The 22,834-nt window shown below is 39.7% G+C and overlaps 1 protein-coding gene across 1 annotated transcript in view; it reads left to right on the top strand.

Moving 5' to 3' along the window:
• The window catches only part of LOC122799664 (melanotransferrin-like), a 560,015-nt gene that overhangs the window by 421,687 nt on the left and 115,494 nt on the right, over positions 1 to 22,834 (top strand). Inside the window, exon 12 of the mRNA XM_044068867.1 lies at positions 15,953 to 16,129. Within this exon, the coding sequence (XP_043924802.1) occupies positions 15,953 to 16,129 (177 nt within the window). The remainder of the gene's footprint in view (positions 1 to 15,952; positions 16,130 to 22,834) is intronic.

Consider the following 22,834-nt stretch of genomic DNA (forward strand, 5'->3'; position numbering starts at 1 on the left):
CATAAATTTAACTCAAAAAATTCTCCAAAATGCCCATATTGTAAAGATGAGACAGCGGACCTCTTACATATGTTCTGGAGCTAAGAAAATATTCAACACAAAACTGGTAACGACTACAAAAAAACGAGTAGAGGCAGAAACACAGTCCAGAAAAAATGACGTTTAATCCACTTTTCACTGTCGGGAAAAAGACATTAAAATAAAATTAAGCGCTTTCCGTCAGCGCTATACGCTGACTTCTTCAGAGAGTAATACAATCAATTAACCAACTGGTCTTTATATAAACTATCAATTAAAACCTCCTAAACACGTGGCTAAAAAAGCCAATCCTTTACTAGTATTAGAAATATTTAAAATAGTAAACTAAGAATTAAAATTGAAATTAGAAAGTTTAAAAAACTCGAGACACATTGAGCTCCATGAGTTTCAAACAATCACAATATAGTGAAATTAGGTGGTTACACTAATTATATTAAGACTACACTACATATGTTACAAAGCATGAATTTAGAGCGAAATACAAAATAGCCCAAACCTATACAGGTTTAATTAACTCTCCATAATGGACCAAGTCTTGCCGTATAGGGAAAAAACAAGGAAGGCATTCACCTCTTAAGGCTGTTCAATTTAAGTACACTAGAGATAGAACAAGTGTCATTAAGGCCAGGGTAGTTATAGGCATTAAGTCTTACTTGCCACTTTAGTTCCAACCCTTCAAGTTTTAATGGTCTCGGACCCCCTCTACAATCAATATTTACTTGGTCTATAGCCAGAAAGTTGAAATTGTGGTTTTGGTAACCAGAGTTATGTTTAGCTAACGCATTTTCAAGTTTGCATTTCTTAATTGCATATAAATGCTCATACACTCTGTCCCTAACTCTTCTTTTGGTTTTTCCTATATAGAAGGCCGGGCAGAGTGTACATTTATTAGTGAATAACTGTTAATTGGGTATGCTGGAGTTGAGGGGGTAACTCTAGTCAGCCTAGGGAGCATAGGTTAAGACAGTAGTGTGTTCTATATGCTGAACCTGTGGCAAATCTGGCAATGTTATTATAGCAGCTATTGAGTTTATTGAGGTCAGATTTACTTAGGTTTACATAAATCGAGGAGACATAAAGAAGGGTTGATAGTAGGTGTGTACGGGCAATCACTGTCCTAGCAGTTGGGGTTAGGAATGGCTTAATCCTATATAAAGAGCCAAGTTTCTTATTGACTGCTTTAATGGTTCTATCGATGTGGGCATTAAACATCAGGTTATTGTCAACTATTACACCTAATAGTTTTGTAGTAGATTTTGGGGAAATGATGGTGCCATTGTTGGATGTTATGGTTAATGATGGCAAAGGGACTTTCCGAGTGGGGGTGAAGAGTAACCGTTTTGTTTTATTTGGATTTAATAGAAAAAGCCGGTCAGTGAGCCAGCTTTCAACTTTGTTAAAGGTATTTTGGGACAAGGTCTGTAGGTCTATCGGGAAGGTGGCAGAACAGATTAGGGTAGAGTCATCTGCATATTGAATGCAGGTTGCTTTGGGGATGACTGTATGGAGATCATTAATGAAGATGGAAAATAGAAGAGGCCCTAGTATAGACCCTTGAGGCACTCCAAGGGTGATTGGCAATAGGGAGGATATGCCATCCTTCTATAGCACAGCTTGTTGTCTGCCACTTAGATAGGATTGAAACCAGCATATTGCCAGGTTATCTATGGCAAGAGATTTTAGTGTCCATAGGAGTAGCTGATAATTTACCATGTCAAATGCCTTGGATAGGTCGAGAAAGAGGGCAGAGGAGAGCTTGTTATTATTACGATATTGATTTATTGTCTGAGAGAAGGAAAGAAGGGCTGAGGTTGTACTATGGTGGGGTCTAAATCTGTGCTGAGGGGGGTCTAGGAGATTGTTCAGATTAAGGTAATGCAAGAGTTGCTTATGGATACATTTTTCCATAATTTTAGCCAGAGAGGACAGAATGGCAATAGGCCGGTGGTTTGATAGTTCAGTGGAAAGGAACGACATGGGAAATTTACCAGATGGAGGGGATATATGCTTCTGAGATGGTTCTTTTGATTAATATTGAAATGAGATATGCTAATACATCTGCAGCTTTTTGAAGATATTCAGTGAGGAGTAGGTCTTCTGACAGGGTGGTGGGTTTCAGTTTCCTAATTAAAGATCTGATAAGTGACATTGGTACTGGCTGAAAGTTAAAGGAGGGGTGAGTGTTGCATATGGGGTCAATTGGGTTTGGGTTATTGGGTGCTAGTTGGTTGGCAAGGGATTGTATAGTTTCTGTAAAGAAAGTGTTAAAGGTGTTGGCAATAATTTTTGGAGGTTTTTGGAGGGCAGTCACGGGGGAAGGGGTAGTAGTAGGTCCTGGGTGGAGAAGATTGTTTAAACTGGACCAAAATTTTTGTGGTCGATTTTAGTGTTTTTGTTGTAGGTTGCAGTAATAGATTTTTTTTATGTAGAACAATGGACTTTTTTGTATCATTCCTTAGCTGTTTATATATAGGTTGGTCCTTTAGGGATTTATTGGTTCTCTAAGAAGTCCAGGCTTTATTTCTACTTACAGTTTTTTGTCTTGGTTCTTTAGACAGCCATGGTGCTACTTTTTTATTGGCTCTGATGGTCCGGGTCAGTGCGTGGTTATCAAGGATAGTAAGAAATATGGAGTTAAAGTATGAACCTGTTTCGTCTAATGGGAGTAATTTTAGGCAATTCCAATTTTATGTAGCTTGCTCCTTCTGTTTTCTACAGACCCGTCTTCCAGCTATTTATCTCTTTTTTAAATATTTAATACCTCTGTATAGTTGATTCAGACTTTGATTTCCATTTTCTATTAATTGCTTTTTTCAGTAGCCAACAGAATTAAACTTAATAAGGCCTTACTATGCCTAGACAATTCAGATCCTGTATCCCACCTCAAAATAATAATTTCCTTATTTAAAGCCATTTGCTTGCCCAATATTTCTGATAGACTACTCTGTAGGGAATTTTAAAAATGTGCCGACTCATTACACCCCCAACACATATGTTCCCAGCTGCCTCTTTCTTCGCCATCACACCTCCAACATTTCCTATTTACCTGAGGAGAACTTCTTTGAAGTCTGCCTGGGGTATAAAAATACCTATGTAAGCCATTACAAGCAAAGATCCTGCACCTTCTGGACTTGGCTGCTTACTTGGGAGCCATCCATATGTCCTGCCATTGTTATCTTGTAAATCGCTTTTCCATTCTCTCCTCCCAGTCTTTTCTAACCTACACTGATTGATTCTTACAGTTATCGTGCAATATTTTATACGCCCTAGTAATTATCCTTTGTTTACCAGCTGCTTCTGTTCTAGATTAAACTCTACCAGAGCAGGTCTTTCACTTAAAATTCCCATATCCATTTCTCGTTGCCTGTAGTCTGCGATCCATCCTTAGTAGGGAAGGCAGTCTCAAGCCTGCAATCCAAATGTCTTCTTGGGCTAGTGCCACTCCATTACCTTTTCTGTTTGAGTTATTTGCTTCCAATATCTTGGTTCCTTTACCAGGTTTCTCCAGTAAATTTCAGCCTTCTCTTACCTATTTTCCATACCCCTTCTTGCAGTCATCCCTATTGGTAAAATCTCCTTCCCCATTATTTTATTGGCTTAATTCTTAGAATGCTTTCTGCTACTTTGTGAATATAATATTCCGTATGACTCTTATTATTCTCCTTAAGGATCGGCATCCAAAATCCCAATCCCTTTCTGTTTCTTGAACTTCCCCCTTGTTCATCATCATCCCATTCCACTTTGAATTATAACCTTCTGCTTGTGTTATGATGTATCTGAGCAGCTCTAAAATATCCCTTTAAATCAGATAATCCTACGCCAACTTGTTCTATTGGAAGGATCAGCTTATTCCAATTAACTCTTGTCCTCTTTCTCTCCTAGTTAAATTTTTATTTATTTATTTATTTTTTTATTTATTTAACATTTGTTGACCGGGAAAGTACGACTAGGTTCCACAGATCCTGTTTTCAGCGGAGGCTCAGGGAGAAATGCTCCAGAAGCATGTCTTTAGAATGTGGGAGGAAACCGGAGTACCCGGAGAAAACTCACACGAACGCAGGGAGAACATGCAAACTCCACACAGAAGGCACCCCAGCCGAGAATCAAACCAGAGAACCTCTTGCTGTGAGGCAACAGGGTTAACCGCTGCACCACTGCGCTGCCCACGCGACGACTTTCCATCATCCATCCATCTGCCGTCCGTCCATCCATCCATCCATCCATCCATGTATCCTCAACCCCTTTTGTGTCACTTCCGCATTGATAATCATCTCAAGCCAAAGTTTACACTGGTGGGTGGCTAGCCCTGCCACAGTGTTTAATTCCATCAATTCCTTATTAATTATTGTCCACAACTCTACCTCGGGTTGATAAAAGTATACCTGACCTGTATACAAGACTAAAGTGATTAAAAACATTTTCACTGCTTATATCCATATCCATGAATACAAATTTCTAGTTTCTCAGTTTTTGCATTACTTTTTGTTTAGTCTCCTCCCACATATCCTTAGCTGCCATAACATAAGCCTTTTTAATCTATACTCCTAAATACTTCATGGTAAAATGTCCCCATAAATATGGGTTTTACTGAACCAATTTGTGTGTGGGTACATAATTTACAGCTATAGTCTTTGTTTTATCTTTGTTAATTTTATATCTTGAAAAGATTTGAAACTGTTTCAAACGTTACACAACACTGAGATGTCCCATTGTTATTGATCAGATACAAAATAATATCATCTAGAACCAGAGACAGCTTTTCTTGATTACCATACCAATTATATCCTTGTATTTCTGAGTTCCTTATTTTCCATGCTAATGACTCTAAATGCAAAGCAAATAACAAAGGGGAAAGAGGACACCCTGCCTGATTCCTGCGTTCAAACACAGTTTATGAGATGAGATGTCCCATTGTTATTGATCAGATACAAAATAATATCATCTAGAACCAGAGACAGCTTTTCTTGATTACCATACCAATTATATCCTTGTATTTCTGAGTTCCTTATTTTCCATGCTAATGACTCTAAATGCAAAGCAAATAACAAAGGGGAAAGAGGACACCCTGCCTGATTCCTGCGTTCAAACACAGTTTATCAGAGAGGAACCCTCCCACTTCACTTCTTGCCTCCGAACCTTCCTGTATCCACCTAATTAACCTTATTATTGCATCAGGGAAAGCAAATGCCCTACTCAAAATCCAAGCTTACTCTGCTGAATGCTTTCTCTGCATTAAGACCTACCAACAACAGAGGTATTTTCTTACATTCTGCTTCCTTTTGGATCATCATTATTCTATTGACGTTGCCAAAGGTTTGCCTCCCCTCCACAACACCACACCGATCCATTTCTATTAATTTTGGCAACTCCTTTGTTATTATTTTAGCTATTACAGACATAAAAACTTTATAAACATAGTTTACAATTGAAATGTGCCTGTATGAAACTGGATCTGATGGGTCTTTACCCTCTTTGGGTATTACAGCCACCACAACTTTCTTCACCTCCTTTTAAAATACTGTTAAACAAAACCTTTCGGATCTTTTCACCTTCTTCCCTCCTAATTTCCAAACTTCCACAAGAATACCATCTGTTTTTGGGGACTTTCCTGCAGATTGGTTATGCATCACCATTTTTATCTCATCTCCTGCTATACTAACTGTTAGTAACTGAGCCTCGTCTACCTCTAACCTTGGCATATTTAATTCTTCCATAAACATTTCAATTCGCACCTTTTCTTGATTTCCACATTTCTCTGTTTTATACAGATTTTCATAAAATTTACAAAATATTTCTAATCTTTCTAATACCTCTACAGGATTTCTGGCATACCTCTCAACTCTACAGATTTTTGCAGAATGTCCAGATTTTTGCCTCATATTTTTTGTCCGTTTTTCATAAAATTGTGTTTTTTCTGGCAAATCAGTTACAAATCATTAGAGACTGAAGTCAGAAAATAATGACTGACAGAGTTTCAGACTTCATACCCTTCAGCAAATTCATGCTAATGCAAAATCTGTCATTCTGTCGACATTCTAAGTTTGTAAGAGCAATATTTAAAAATTGTCCCTATTTTGGGGTCTTTGCCCCCCCCCCCCCATTCTTTATGGCTTTGTCCAGATTTCTTGCTCTAAAAGGTTGAGAGGTATGATCTGTGGTTATTTTTCTTGTTATAGACTCCCTGTGTTTGGCAACACTTTCTACTTTCTGTTGCCTAAGTCGTTGTGCTAAGAGTTTTGTGTTCTGGAGTTATTATAAAAAACAGTTGCTTAACAGCAGGGTTTCTAAACTCATGCATAGTATCAAGATACTTCCTTATTTTGTCTTTAGCATTCTGCAGTTGCACCTCTTGTTCTGTGAGATTCCCCGATGTTCTTCGTGTTTCACTGTTGCAGTCATCACATTTGGGTTATCTGCTTGCAGTAGCCCTCAGTCGGCCTGATTATCAAAGTCTTGGGTCCTGCTTCGGTTGCTGTCACATCTTCCAAGACGTCAGGTAGTCAGGGGTATAAAGCATGCAGCCAACGTCATTACATCAGTCTTTCTTGCCGTGTGGTGCCCGAAGCAGAAGCAGTTCGCAAGTGCCGGTTGGCCGACTCCTGAAATTTTCGTTTTCGAGTTTCAGAACCGAAGTCTTCAATTAAAGCTAAGTACCCTGTTGGGGAAACTTTTTGTTGCTCTAAACTGATGTCAGTAAAAGTCAATAATTGTATTTCTTGTGGAAAGCAAATACCTCATAAAGATTTAAATTCGTACTGTATTCCTTGCCTAGGCCCTGACCATGACGTACCTCACTGTCGGTTTTGTGCCTTATTTAAACAACGGACTATTCATCGCCGGTATATTTATGCTTCTAAATATTTTGGTACTCGGTTCAATTATCCAGATATGCCTTTGGTAAGCCACCCGACTACCGACATTACGAAAAAATGCAAAGATAAAGACAGAGACAGGCCGCCTAGGTCCAAAGCTGCTGACGATGCTTCTCCTAAGCTAATCACCAGTTCACAGGTACTCAGTGAGGTGCTTTCGCAGCCCCTGATACCCACTACTTCAGATTTGCAGGCCTCTATACTTAGACCCATTCGGAGTCCAGTATGCCGTGAGATGCTTCAACTGTGGAACCTGAGGATGTCTCTACCTTGGATGGGTCCGGAGCCGCTGTGCAGGCACTGGCTTCTGAGGTTGTATTCAGGCCTACGGACTTGCATAGTAAACTGATGCCATCTTCTTTTTCAAGGCCTAAAACTCGAACCATGCCTAGAAAACCGATGCCCAGACTGCATGGTCAGGCTTCTATGCCTAAAAAACAAATGATAAGAATGACTGAAGACCTTATTACTTTAATCAGGGGACGCCAACCTTATTATTGCATCAGGGAAAGCCTCTAAGAGACCTAGGACTGAATTTGCTTATGATACTTCTGACTAGGATTCTGAAATTTCTGTTTCCTCTGATGACCAGAATTTACTCTTATCTACCTATGAGGATTCTGATGCAGGGGACTCTATTACCTCTGCTTCCCCTGAGAGGACTGCCTACTCTTAGGGAGCATTTTAGCTGGGAAAGCCAGGATTACTCTGATTTTAAAAAGAGGCTTAGAGATTTCTTACACCTACCCCAACACAGGCCTTTAGCTATCCCTCCTGTACTAGACATTGTTGATGATGCCATTTCGGAATCTAACTTGGCCCCTGACTCTTTACCTCCTGCTCCCAGAAAACCTGATAGATATTACAGGATTCCTGACTCTCACAAGTTCCTTTTTAAAAATCCTACTGCGGATCCTGAGACCATTTCACAGGGACCCAAGGGCATTAAGGCTACTACTGCTAAAAATCCTACCCCCTCTGATAGAGATTCCAGGGCACTGGAGAGATGGGGTAAGAAGGTATACACTTCTGCAACCTTGGCCATTAGGGCCTTAAACTGCCAGTTTCATATGTTAAAGTATGAGCAGCATATTATTGGATTGCTTAAACAGAAAAATGATGTTGATTCCTGACTGTGCTGAAAATAAGGATTTACAGGATTTAATGCATTCTGCTGAACAGGTTGGAAAACATACTTTGCAATGTGGTTTTGACTCACTAGAGGCATCTTGCAGGGTTGCTGTCACTGGGTCTGTACTTAGAAGGCAAGCTTGGCTTAAGGAGCAATTTTTGCCAGAGCATGTTAAAGCTAAATTGCTGGATGCTCCCTTAAATCAGGACTGCCTGTTTGGCAACAACAAAGCAGTTCTTAAAAAGATGCAGGAAAAAGCTAAATCTATGAAAACTGTTAAAGATTTCCTACAAGTACAGCCTCCAAGATTTAGTAGGCATTGGCCCTCTAAGAATTGGTCCTTTCCTGCCTCTTCCAGGCCTTCTCAGTCCAATCCTAGAACCAGCAAAACACCCAGGCTTCAGTCACAGGGTACGCACAGGACTAAGCAGTGGGGGGCTCTCACTTCCAAATTAGGGAGTAGTAAGACTCCCCCCTATGGTAAGCTGTCTCAATGACTTAACTTTAAAACTTCCAAGCACTTCTCAAATGACTGCTCCTTTAGGGGCAAAGATTGCTCTGCAGGCAAAAAACTGGGAACTCATTACCCAGGACAAATGGGTTTTAAATATAGTTTCCCAAGGATATAGATTCCACTTTCACTCCTTACCAACCCCAAACGGTTGGCCAGATCTACCCCCAAATCAGTGGGCAGACGCTCAAAAGCAAGTACTCTCTCTCTTAAGAATAAAGGCTATGCAGACTGTAGCAGAAGAGGAAACGGGACAAGGTTTCTACTCAAGACTTTTCCTGGTACCCAGAAAAGACAACTCATGGCATCCTATCCTGGACCTTTCTATCCTAAACACCTTTGTGGTGATTCCAGATTTCAAGATGCTAACTCTTCACCAGTTGCTTCCTATGCTAGGCAAGAATGCCTGGTTGGCAACACTGGATTTAAAGGAAGCTTACCTGCACATCCCAAATCAGGGAATCTTGCAGAAGATACCTATGCTTCAAAGCAGGCTACATGCACTATCAGTTCTCTGCACTGCCCTTTGGCATATCTACTGTACCCAGGGTATTCACAAAGTGCCTAGCTCCAGTCATTGCATGTTGCAGGCAAAGAAATATTCAAATATACCCATACCTGGATGATTGTCTAATTCAGGCAGAAAGCCAGGACATACTTTTGAATCATCTGGCATTTGTACAAAAGGTGTTAACTTGTCTGGGGTACACCATAAACGAAAAGAAATCACATCTGGTACCCTTTCAACAAATTATATTCCTGGGAGCAAGCCTGAACACAACTTCCCAAATGGCTTTCCTCACGCCAGAGAAACAAATTCATTTGATAGCTTACTTCAAACTAATGGCCACAAAACCCCTGCTATCTGCAAGGCAAATACTGCAAGCCTTGGGGTTCATGGCCTCCTGCATTCTACTAATTCCATATGCAAGACTGCATATGAGGAAGCTACAATGGTATCTAAAAAGCCTATGGTGTCAACATTCTCAGGATCTAGAAGCAATGATTCCTATCATACCTTGTCTACAGTTAGAGTTCCTTTGGTGGGCAGAGGCCTGCCACCAAAACAAGGGACTACCATTCACTCTACCCCCTGCCACCCAAACCGTAACAACAGACACATCAGACTATGCATGGGGGGCTCACCTGGCAGGGAAGTAAATTCAGGGCAAATGGAACCCAAATCAAATGCACCTGCATATCAATCAAAAAGAAATGTTAGCTGTACAGAATGCTCTGACAGCCTTCAAGGACCACATTTTTCCAGGACAATTAATGGTAAAGACGAACAACACCACTGTTATGTGGTACATAAACAGGCAGGGGGGTACCCATTCATACCCCCTCTGCAGACTAGCCATGGCTCTGTGGAACACAGCCTTGAGCTACCAAGTGCATCTACAGGCTCAATTCCTGCCAGGAAAATTAAATACACTGGCAGACGAACTAAGCAGAAATCTCATGGACCCACACGAGTGGAAACTGGAACCAAAGACTTTCAACATGTTGATAAACAAACGAGGGAATCCAGATATAGACCTGTTTGCCTCCCCCTGGTACTACCAATTGGACAAATTCTGCACAAGGACTCCCCACAAACAAGCTTGGAAAATGGATGCTCTGTCCTTCAGCTGGAAAAATCTATCAGTTTATGCCTTTCCTCCTCTGCCTCTCCTCTCCAAAGTACTATTAAAGATCAAACAGGACAAACCAAGGATGATACTGATTACACCAGACTGGCCATGCCAACACTGGTACCCCCTCTTGTGCAGTGTGTCACTGCTGGCTCCATGGCACCTGCCTCAGATCCCTACCCTGCTGTCACAGCAGGAGAGCCAGATTCTGCACCCTCCGCTTCAAACCCTGAACCTGGCAGCCTGGCTAATTACCTGATCTCTCCATTGCCATCCCTCAGTAAACAAGTGTTGGATGTCATTTTGGAGGCAAGGAGGCCTAGTACTAGAAAATCGTATGCTGAAAAATGGAAAAGATTCTGTTCCTGGAACCATACTCAAGGGATGGGCACAGCAGTGCCCAGTTAACCTCAGATTCTTCAATACTTAACTGAGATGCTTCACAAGGGTCTTTCTTTTTCCTCCATCAAAATTCATGCCTCAGCCATTTCAGCTCATTACAACACAGAACCACCCCTCTTCTCTCATTCACTGCTCAAGCAGTTCTTCAGAGGGTCCAAACCACCCAGGAGAGCCCCAACTCCAGCCTGGGACCTTAACTTTGTATTGGAAAAACTCACTCTTCCTCCTTTTGAACCAGCTGCAAGTGCAGAGTTAAAATTACTTTCTTGGAAAACAGCTTTCATTTTAGCAGTCACTTCAGCAAGAAGGGTATCTGAATTACAGGCCCTTATGGCAGTGGAGCCTTTCATCATCTTTCATGCAGACAGGGTGTCCCTTAGGACCAATCCCTCCTTCATGCCCAAGGTGGTATCCAGTGTGGCTCTTAATCAGTCCATTCATTTGCCAACCTTCTTTTCTAATCCACAGAACAAAGGGGAACAGATACTGCACTCCTTAGGTGTGCACAGTCAACTTAGATTTTACTTGGACAGGACTAAACCTCAAAGGAAATCTGAACAACTGCTGGTGGCATTTGCTGCTGGGGAAGAGGGGAAGGCTATTTCAAAGCAAACCATTTCTAAACGGATAGGCCATTGTATTCATTTCTGCTATAAGCACCATGGAAAACCTATCCCACAGGGGATCAGACCACATTCAACCAGGGCTGCATTTACCTCTACAGCCTTTCTCAGAGGTGTCCCTACCAGGGACATCCTAGAAGCTGCTACCTGGAGTTCTGTACATACTTTCACCAAGCATTACCATTTGCCAATTTTCTCTAAATCCAGAGCTGGCTTTGCAACTGCAGTCTTGCAGGGCCTTATAGCTGGTCCTAATGCTATCTAAATTCCTCCTCCCATCCTTAGCTTTGGGAATCTACCCAAATGTGATGACTGCAACAGTGAAACATGAAGAACATAGTACAGTTGTGTACACTTACCATAAATGTAGATGTTCGAATGTATTCACTGTTGCAGTCCTAGTTACCCTGCCTCCAGCCCCCTGTCTTCTTTTGGCTATACCTCTATTCTCCTTTACTATGCTTATAAGCTTTTTGGTGTATTTGCTTTTTTGTTGGCGGTATAACCTTGCATATATATATATTTAATTGTTTCCCATTAGGGGTGCACCTGATATCTGGGGCAAGAAAAACTGATGTAATGCCTTCGGCTGCATGCTTTATACCCCTGACGACCTGACGTCACAGAAGATGAGACAGCAACCGACGCAAGACCCAAGACTTTAATAATCAGGCCAACTGAGGGCTACTGCAAGCAGATAACCCAAATGTGATGACTGCAACAGCGAATGCACTCGAACATCTACATTTATGGTAAGTGTACACAACTGTACTTTCTGCAAGGACATCTTTTTCTTGTGCTGATACTGTATGTCAGCCGTTTCTGACCTAATAGTGACACCTGGTGGCCAGAACATGTTATCACCTTAGAGCCAGCTCTTGTCTGTCTCACTGTTTTTTGTCAACTCTCATTTTTCTTACAATTTGGATTTTATAATACAACCACATCTGGGAGGAGAAAATACATTTAGAAATATAAATACTCAACTCATTCACAGATAACAAATGTACATTGTTGGCAATTAGTAAACTAAATGATTTGTGCAATAAGCAAAAACGTAAATGAAATATGCATGAAAATAAAACTCCTGGCTGAAAAAGGCAGTTACACTGATTTTGTTTAATACGTCTGAAACATGGTCAAGCTTGCACATAGAGTATTCTTCCTGCCATTTTCGAAACTTGAAAAGAATGTTTGATAAGGTATCACACTTTGTCCTGTATGTCGATTAAATTCCACACAGTGTCCATTCATTCTACATATTCCTTTCCAACAGTCTCTCCTGCATTCTTTTCTCATTATCTGTAATGCATTTCAGACTTTAAAGTATGAAGTCTTTTAATTTCTAAAATAGCGGAAAAAAATATCAACAAACATTTCATTTTCATATTTCTTTACAAATTCATGCTAGACTTCTTTGTGCATCTAGCCACAAGCACTGTAGGTGTGTAACAGCTCTTGCATTAAGGAGTTATTAGTACCTTATCAGCCATACAGACCCCTCAGGTAAGGGTCTGCTAGTAATTCCATGGTACCGGCTGGAACATCTGGGAAAAGAGCCTTTAAACATGTGACTGGAATTCATATCTTTGTTTTGAGCTATTGGAACAATCAAGAGGTCCCTTTTACCATCCACCCGACCCATTTTAATATGTAGCTCTTAATGTTTCGATACAATGTATACACTTTTTACATCTATGGTTTTATCTTATTTATTGCTTTTACATTGATGGGACTCCTGCAGATTTGTTACTTGTTGATATTAACATTTTCTGTGCAGAATTAGGTTTATTATAACAAGCCAGCCTTGGCTTAGTAATTAAACTGAAATAAACTGAACTGCTTTTAAAGCTTCTTCCTACTCATCTGTTGAAATAGACGCTGTCCAGCCTTTTTCTTGTGCCTCTGTTGGTATGTTGTATTCACTTCTAGATTTACTTCTAGGCTCACTTTTACAGGCACTCAGGCTGTATTTCTGTTGAACTTTGTACTGCGTATAAATAGTAATGTTTTCTGTCTACTGTGTTCTGTAGACCTCTTCTCCAAGGACCTCCACTAAAAAGAGATTTCTTATAGCCCAGTCTGACTTTCCTGGTAAGCAAATGCAGATAAATAAAGCCATCCATCCATCCATCCATCCATCCATCCATCCATCCATCCATCCATCCATCCATCACCTCTTTTTCCCAGTTTTGCACATGGGGTCAGTGTGCCACTTCAAAAATAACTAGACCCAAGGCTTACACCACTAGTTAGCTAGCACTGCCACTGTAATTTTTTCATACCACACACTCGCACACACACTCACACCTATGACCAATTTAGAGTATCTATTCCACCTACTATATGTCTTTGGAATGTGGGAAGAAACTGGAGCACCCAGAGGAAATCCATGTGACTGAAAGGAGGACATGCAGACTCCACACAGAAGGCACCCCAGCTGAGAATTAAACCAGGGAACCTCTTGCTGTGAGGCGACAATGCTATCTGCTGAACTGTATCCGAAACTGCCTAACAAGACTTTTCCACATTTCTTTGTGATTTATTTCTTCATTTTGGAGATAGTGACAAAGCTTCCCCTTGAACCAATGTAAACAGTACCTTTAAAATTCATCACCATAAAGCTTACCCTTTATTGGTCTGTTACTAGAAATGCTTTGGAGTTGCATGCCGGTATGTTCTGTGAACTTTACACATTTTGTCATAAAGATAAGGTAAGTTTGCTTGCTAATCTTTCTTTCATGTCTAAACTCATACTAGACATTACTATGGACCAAAAGATTCACGGCCCTCATTATATCCTTCTCCTAATAGGGTAGGGGAAGCAGAGTTTGCATAAAAATGTATACCAGAAGACATTTGATTTCTAGGACCAAAGTAATTTGGAAAACTTTTCAACGTCTGTCACCTTTGCATCTAACAGTAAGGTTGCCTTGTCAGAAAAATAGTTGTCTCCAACTAGATAGTTTCTTGCACTGGATCTTGCTATAAGCTTGAAGTTAGACTTTGTCAAGGCATGATTACAACACATTCCTCTGGAGGAGTGATAGCTTCCACTGGCTTCTTCACAGAAACAAATTCAATAAGCGCTTATACGAAGGCTGTTTGGCACTCATTACGTAGCATGTTACTTACAGTCTGCAAAGCCAGGGTGGATTTACTATGACTGTTGTTTAAGTCATGCTTGCTCAGTCCTTCATTAGAATTTGGGGTATCTAGCTTGGTTTTTTGCCCATCCTGTTTTTGTGAAGAAAGGACGCTGTAATGTCACAATGCAGTTGTGGTAGGTGCACACTACAACAGTAAATTATCAGAGTGCTTCTGCTATCACAGCCCCAGTCTCTACCTCTAATATGTTTTTTATTTCTTTACATTATTATCTGTGGTTATTCCGTCCGGGTGTGTAATCTGATGACTGGTTCTGCTTACTGTTGCTAAGCCTGCAGTCATCCACCATGATGGCAAGTTGGCTTGGCATTCAGTATGGGAAAGGCTGGAAGATAAAGTGTGATGGCTTCTTTTTGACATTGCTTATTATTTACTACCCTCTCATAGGTTCAGATTGCATGGATAGAGAATGCAGTTGTTTCAGCCCATGATATTATTCTGTATGTCGCACACCATTATGATATGCAGCATATTGTACACCCTAGCAGTACAATGTCATGCACTATGATGGTATACTGCTTTGCCCAAAAGAAGGAACAGCTTTATTTGTGAATTTGTGATTTAGCTAATAAATAAGGACAGACTTGTTATTGCACGTCCTCTTACAAGTTGTGTTGCACTTGTTTTCTGATATGGATTCTTTGATTGGCCCTTGTGGTTTATAATCCTGAGTTGGAGCATGCTCACTGAGTCTGGGCTGTTTAGCACACCTGAAGGATATGGGGGAAGGGCCTCTTTACTCAGTACTACTTGTAAAAAAACGGGGTGCTCACAGGGGGAGAGGCATACATATCCATCCACTGACTTTGAAGACAGGGTCACTTTATTTAGTTATATACTTATTTACAATTGTTGACCAGGAAGGTCCAACTATGCAGCAAGCGCATTTTCAGTAGAAGTTTCTGGACAAAAGCTTCTGACACATACAGTTGGTATACAATGGTATAGATGACAAATGAACAGCAATGGGACAAATCAAAGTTTTTACAATACATACAAAAACTGATACTGAATTGACAAAATTGGAGGTAAAGACACCATAAAGAGCAGTTTCACTGACATTTTAATCTACACAACAAGAAAATAGAAACATAGTTTAATGTGTAGGACTATCATATTTACAAAGCCACTTCAGCTATTTGTTATTACAAGTACTTCACAGAAATATACTTTCTTTACAGAACATAATTGCTTATTTCTTCACTGGACATCATTTCTTACTATGATGCCTACTCAGTTATTCGCTGGTCATTGTAGCTCACTCTGCTATCTCCAGAACTCATTGCTGGGCAGAATGTATTGTTCTTCTTGGTCAGTTTTTCATTAGGCGACATTACTTTCTCTGTTACCTGCTCATTTCTCCACTTGCCATCAGTACTTACTGTATTACTGTTCATTTCTTCTCTGGGTATAAACTTGTTTCCTACTCAGTGTTTCATTAAATGTTGTTTTCTTTGTTACCTACTCAAGACCATACTGGCTTTTTATGCTTACCGTTTGCTCATCTCCTTTGTAAACATCATTGCTAATGTGTGTATCACACTCTGTAATGCAAACTTTTTTCATTCTAGAGCTAGAACCAGTGTATGCTGTTGTTGTTGCAAAGAAAGCCAGTAGGAATGTAAACATCCACAATATGGCTGGTCGGCGTTCTTGTCACAGCTATCTGTACAGCCCGGCGGGGTGGCTACTTCTTGCCAGATACACAATTGGGGATGACAGGAATGACAGCTGTGACTTCAATCAAGGTAATAGTTTTTAAATTAATCACCTTTCAACTGTCTAGATTTTCACCGAATGTCCAGATTTTTGCCTCATATTTTTGGTTTGGTCCTCATAAAACTTATGGATTTCTGGCAAATCAGTGAGGCTTGAAGTCACTAAATAATGACACATATATGAATTTCAGACTTTATATCCTTCAGAAAATACATGCTAACACAAAATATGTTATTCTATCAAATGTTTAAGTTTATAAGAGCAATAATTAAAATATTTTCCTATTTTTGAGCCTTTGTCACCTCATTATTTTAGACTTTGTCCAATTTCTTGTGCTAAGAGGTTAAGAGGTAATGGTTATTTTAACTTATCTCTGTACATTGTATCACACAGTTGTGATAAAAGTAAATCAGTAATTTGATCTGAACTTATAGGTCAGATCTGCAGACAATGCCCCAAATCTTTCTGTCTACAGACAGACACACACACACACACACACACACACACACACACACACACACACACACACACACACACACACACACACACACACAGTGTGTATGTGTGTGTGTGTGTAACAACTGAAAGAATTAATAAGACTATAATATACTGGAATTAACTGGAATGAGACTGGAATGAATATCTTTATCTATTACTTACCCAAACTTGTGCTGAACAGGTGCCAATCTCTCCTTTATGGGCCATGTCTTCTTGTACCTTACACAATAACGTAATGTTTTACACGTCTTTTAGCTTTAGTTTTCAAGCCTTGTCTTGCATGTGCCTCACAGTGCCTAACTGTCTATTCTTTATTTAACATTCCACTGCAAGTGCATGTCTTTCCCTTGAGAAAGGAACATTCTCTAGCTTTCTCTTGAGAACTGTTATTTCTGCATATCTCATGCTTAGCCAACAAGATTATCTTTTCCTTTCTACTTAACTGTTCCTTCCTGAAACTGCATGCATAAATAAAAACACAAGTCTGACTTGGTATTTTCAGGCCTATTATTCTACCTTATGCCTAAAAAACAACTTTAGATCGCGGCAGTGGTGCTGCGGTAGCATTGTCGCCTCACAGTAAGACGTTGTCCCGTTCGATTCTCAGTTAGAGCGTCTTCTGTGTGGAGGCATGCATGAATGGGCGTTCCTTCGTTGAAGGTTGTGCGTCAGGGCTGGTAACTCGGCACGTAAAAATCCACTACCAAACATTAGCGGACCGGAGTTCCGCTGTGGCGACCCCTAACCGGGATAAGCCGAAAGACACAACATGCCTAAAAACAACTTTAAAGTGAAAACCCTCAGTCTAACAGTAACAGAGTAGTATCTCCACTGGTAACTTCTCAGCAGGTTAAGCAAAATCAGAAGCAGGGGCGTTTGGCACTGTAGCACCAGTTTAGGGGCAAACAGGGAGTATGTAAGTGGCATAACAGCTTTTGGGAAGGCTAGTGCAGGAATAGAGATAGTAAACCAGCATAATGGGGACTGGCCCTTTAAGCACGCATGCATGAGTTTATAGGTGAGAATGTGTTTGAGTAGTTACCTGCTAGCTAGAGGTGTGATGTGGAACAAAGAGGTAACTGGAAGCATGTTTTTGGGGAGTGGAATGAGTTGGCAGATTAAAAAAAAAAAATCCCTACACAGTACTCTGCCAGAAATATTGGGGGAAAATGGCCATAACTAAAGAAATAATTTTTGAGCTGTGACACAGGATCTGAAATGTGCAGGCTTTGTTAAATTTAGTTTTGTTGGCTGCCAATAAAGCAGTTACTCGAAAAAGGAAATCAAAATCTAAAGCAACTGTAGTTAAAGTATTGAATATTGTAAAAGAAAACAGTGTAAGAAACTTCTCTGTGTGGAAGATTTTCAGTCCATATATTTCTAGTTAATGACTGTATATAAATCAGATCAGACAATAGTAGTAGAAGTAGCGAACATAAACTCGTCTTAAGTCAAAACAAAACAAAACAAAAAGTAATAATAGAAAATATATAATTGTACAGCATTGCTAAGTATTCAAACGTAATCCAAGCAAGGCAGGCAGTCTGTTTCCAGTCAAAAATCCTTTATTAAGTACACAGACAAGCGATCCAAGTAAAACAAAAATAGAGTAATAATTTCCTCACAAGCTTTCTAAATATATATATATACTTTTTATCAGGCATGGGAGTGGTTTATTGTGCTGTAAAACAAAGTGTTATTGGTACACATGTTAAATTCACATCCCTTCCCCCATCAGTGTGACATTCAAGCTGGTCCTGCCCTACTTAGTAGCTGTCATAATAATATATAACCCTTATGTACTTTAAATAAAATTTATAATGATGTGGTACCTCTTATTTAACCAAATTATTAAGTAGATTATTAAGTCTGTGATTTTATCCAAGACAATATACTACATGGCTGGAAATATATTAACCTTAGTCCATTTGGCAATCAAAAAATATATATAAATATATACACATACATTTTGCATGTAAAAATGCCTCCGGTTACCACCAATAAGTGCCAACGACTGCCAAATAATCTGATATTCCACAGTTTATTGAATCAAAGCACGAACTGATACGACAAACAGAAAGAATCAAACAAGATACAACAAAATGAAACAGAGAGAAAAGGAGGACAGTACCCAAAGCCGGAATTATCTAACAAGAGTAAATTCAGAGCCAAGCACAATACCGTATAAAACCCAAATCCAACAAGAAATGAATCAAAGAGGTTGAAATCCACCTCAACTCTGCACATTCTGGGGGATGGTAGGTGGGGGCTACCACTGGGGTAGTGAAGAATTTGAACATCTACTGTTACAGGTAAGTATCACTATGTTTGTCATCTCCATTGGCATTTTGAGTAGATTCCCAAAGGTTATATTACCTGGGAGGTGGAAGGATAAGAATCTAGGAGCCCTTGGAGAATGGTCTTAGAAAAGCCTGCTCTGGACCTTAAAAAAGAATCCAGTTTATAGTGTTTTGTGATGGAATGAACAGAGGACCAGGTTGCTGCCTTTAGAATGCTTCTGGAATCCACTCCTTTCAAATATGCCATCAAAGATGATAAGGCTGTAGTCGAGTGAGCCTTAACTTTGCCTGGAAGAGATTTACCATGGCGGGAGTAACAGAAAACAATAGCAGAGGACAATCTTTGTAAAATAGTTTGCAAGACTGACCTTTCTCAGCCCCTGTACAGGAGACAAACACCTGTTCAGCATTCCTAAAGAGCTTTGTTCTTTCAAGGACCTGAGCCGCCTATGTGCATCCAAGGTTATGTAGAATCTTTTCTCCCTTGTTTTTAGTTCAGGATAGAACACTGGGAGATTGATGGCTTGATTCAAGATAAATTCAGAAACAACTTTAGACATGAATGATGGATTAATTTGTAGCACAACTCTGTCCTTGTGAAAAATCAGATAGGATTAGTCCACCATGAGAGCTTTCAGCTCAAAGACCCACCTTGAACATGTCAGGGCAATGATTAAAACAGTCTTCCAAGTAACGAACCATAAATTAGCCTGAGAGGCAGGTTCAAAAGGAAGTAAGGTCAGTTTTTCAAGAATAATAAAAGTGGTTTCCCAGAGACAAGGAATTGTCTTCTGAAGGGGGGGGGGGTCTCAGGTGCAACACTCCTTTCATAAACTGTTTGACCACAAAAAGTGCAGAAAGGGGGATCCACAAGTAGAAAAGCTGACATGGCCACAAGATGCACTTTGATAGAAGCATATGACAAACCATGACTAAGTAGTTCAGACAAATATTTCAAAGCCAGTGGGATCAAAACCATTTCAGGACCTCACTTATTGGCTAGCCAATACTGCGGTGGTGGTGCTGCGGTAGCGTTGTCGCCTCACAGTTAGACATTGCCCGTTCAATTCTCAGTTAGACATCTTCTCTGTGGCGACATGCATGAATGGGCGTTCCTTCATTGAAGGTTGTGCATTAGGCCCGGCAAGCCAGCATGTAAAACTCTACTGCCAATCATTAGCGGACCGGAGTTCCGCTGTGGCGACCCCTAACCGGGAAAAGCCGAAAGACACAAACAAACTTATTGGCTAGCCAACACCCAGAAAATCTCTTCCACTTCTAAATGTAATATTTTCTAGTTGCAGGTTGTCTTGCTTCCTTAAATACCTTCTGCATATCCTCATGAAATAAGTGCCTAAAGGATATCAAAATAGAATAATCCAGGCTGTCAGTTGCAATTGCTCTAAGTTGAGTTGTGCCATTTCCCCTTGATGCTGTGTGATCCAATCTGTAAGGAATCTTCTCGGAATTGCTGTTGGCCAGTTCCGTTAAGAGATAGAACCATCTTTACCAGGCCAAAATGGGGTACCACAATGATCTTTGGTAATTTTTTTTCTGAATCTTTGGAAGTACCTTGAGAATTATTAGAAAGAATGGGAATACATACAGGAATATTCCTGACCTTGGGAATGATAGAACATCTGTCTTCCAAGCATGGCTGCAAGGATGCCCTGAACATATTTTATTCAGTTGCCTGTTTTGAAAGGAGTCAAGCACATCTACTTGAGGCATTCCCACATCTGGATCACCCCCCCCCCCCCTTGAGGGTCTGTCAAGGATCTGCTTAGTCTGTCTGCCACCGTTTGTGATTTCAAAGCCTTTAAGCCAAAAAATGGAGAACTCGGACCAAAAAACCTTAACGCAAACACAAAGCCTTTAAACCAAAAAATGTTTTTTTGGTCCGAGTTCTCCATTTAGTTTTTTGGTCCGAGTTCTCCATTTTTTGGCTTATAGGCTTTGTGTTCGCTGGTTTGTGAATTCTTGCTGTTCTTGGTTTAGTACCGTTTGTGATTTGACAGAATGTTTGAGACCAGAACTTATCTAAACAATCCTGTCTTGGTTTGTGATTGACTGTGCAGCTGCCTAATAAGAAAAGTTTTTATTTAAATTTATATTTTATTTTTTACCACTGTTGTTCCCTGTTTGTGGGAAGGAAGGGATGGCTTGTAGACAAGAAGATTTACTTAAGTTTGTATTTTGTTGTTTTACCTTTAATTTTCACTGTTTATTGTCAGAAAGGAATAGGTTTTAGACAGTCAAACTCAAGAAGTCCCAAGTGGCCTAGTCAGCTATAAATTCACACAGACTGTAGAGAGAACGTTCCAGAGCTTATCTAAACAATCCTGTCTTGGTTTGTGATTTATTGATCTTTACTATTAAATAGCGATCAGAAGCTACTGGGTGCCTTCGCACATGGTGTAAAGGAATTCCAACTTTTGTGTGACTTTTACATCTTGTATGGTCAGAGCAACACTGTGCTTAATTTAATATTTACTTGTATATTGTTTTTGTGTGTTTTTCTCATAGAATTTAAGTTCTCTTTGAATTCTGTGGTAACTAATTCTGATTATTCTTTTCTTTTATAATTTTTTATTCATTTGAATCTGTATATAGATTCCTTAAATGAATATGCAATTAGTGATTTGCTAAACCACAAATATCCTGTATAGTGTAATAAATGCTATGCATATTTAAAGGTAACACCTGATAACACAGGTGGTCTGTGTTTCTCATGTCGAAAGTTGGATGATTTGCTTACCATTATTAGACGTAAATCTAGACTTAATGATGATGATTGCACTTGTGCAACTGGCACGTTTTGGAGAACTGTTGTTTCATATATTAGACTGGACTGGTGGGATAAATAATGTTAGGCAAAGAGCAAATAGAACACATTTAGGAAAGGATGCATCTACTGTCTGTAAAGATCATTCATCCCCTATGAAACAAAGCAATGCCCCTGACAACTTTGAAATTCTGGATGCAAGTATTCAGCAATCTGAGGATCCGGTTTGTTAGAAGGAAACAAAAAAAGAAAGAAAGGAAGAAGTTGTCAACAAATAACAAGGAAGGAAAACTGATAAATGGGGTAAAGCAGAGAAAACATAGTAAAAGCTTTGTTATATAACAGACAGATTACAGGAAAAGGCAATATTTTTCTATCAGATATCCTTCTATGTACAGAAAAAGGCATTGTTTTCCAAAAGAGACAGTAAAAATGATGTCAGGACCTGTTGTAACTTACTTGCAATAAAGGGATTTTATCTGGAAATAAGACGTGTGGATTTATAACTTGACCTGGCTTGAGACTGTGAACATTCTGCCATAGCTGCTTCGATATTTCGCTGCATTCATTCCTTTTTTGTATTATTGAGTGGCAGATGGGAACATGAGGTTTGTTTTTTCTTACTGTACTATTAAGGAAATTATTTACAATGTATGTCCAGGAACAACAATTGTTTCAGATTGTAAAAAAGCCTAAAAAGGGGACAAAACATACCAGACATTGTTTGTGTTCCTAAAGAAATTACTGTTACTTCATGTTAAGGTTTACCGCCATTGACATGCAGTTATCATGGGATTATAAAGGTTAATTTGTTGCTAGATAATTCTGCCAAACTGAAGTCTAAACCAATGCACAGAAAAGTAATTACAAATTATATGGAAGTAAAACAGTCACTATGTAAAACCAACAGCAGTGATGAGTTCAGCTGGAAAATGCAGAAGCAATGTGCAAAGTTTTGCAAGAGAAATTGTTTGAATGCAAAACAAACCCCCTCAAAATGATGTTTTAACACCAGAATCCAGGCACACAACACCAGGAAGATATGTTTCCATAAGAATAAGGTACTTGATTAAGGTGAAAGACAAAAAATACAATGGGAAAGAGGTTGAACTACAACTTTTAAAACTGAACTAAACAAGCTGGACAGACAA

The sequence above is a fragment of the Protopterus annectens genome, chromosome 4.part0 (genome assembly GCF_019279795.1).
Source record: "Protopterus annectens isolate FY-2018-M chromosome 4.part0, PAN1.0, whole genome shotgun sequence".
Taxonomy (NCBI): domain Eukaryota; kingdom Metazoa; phylum Chordata; order Ceratodontiformes; family Protopteridae; genus Protopterus; species Protopterus annectens.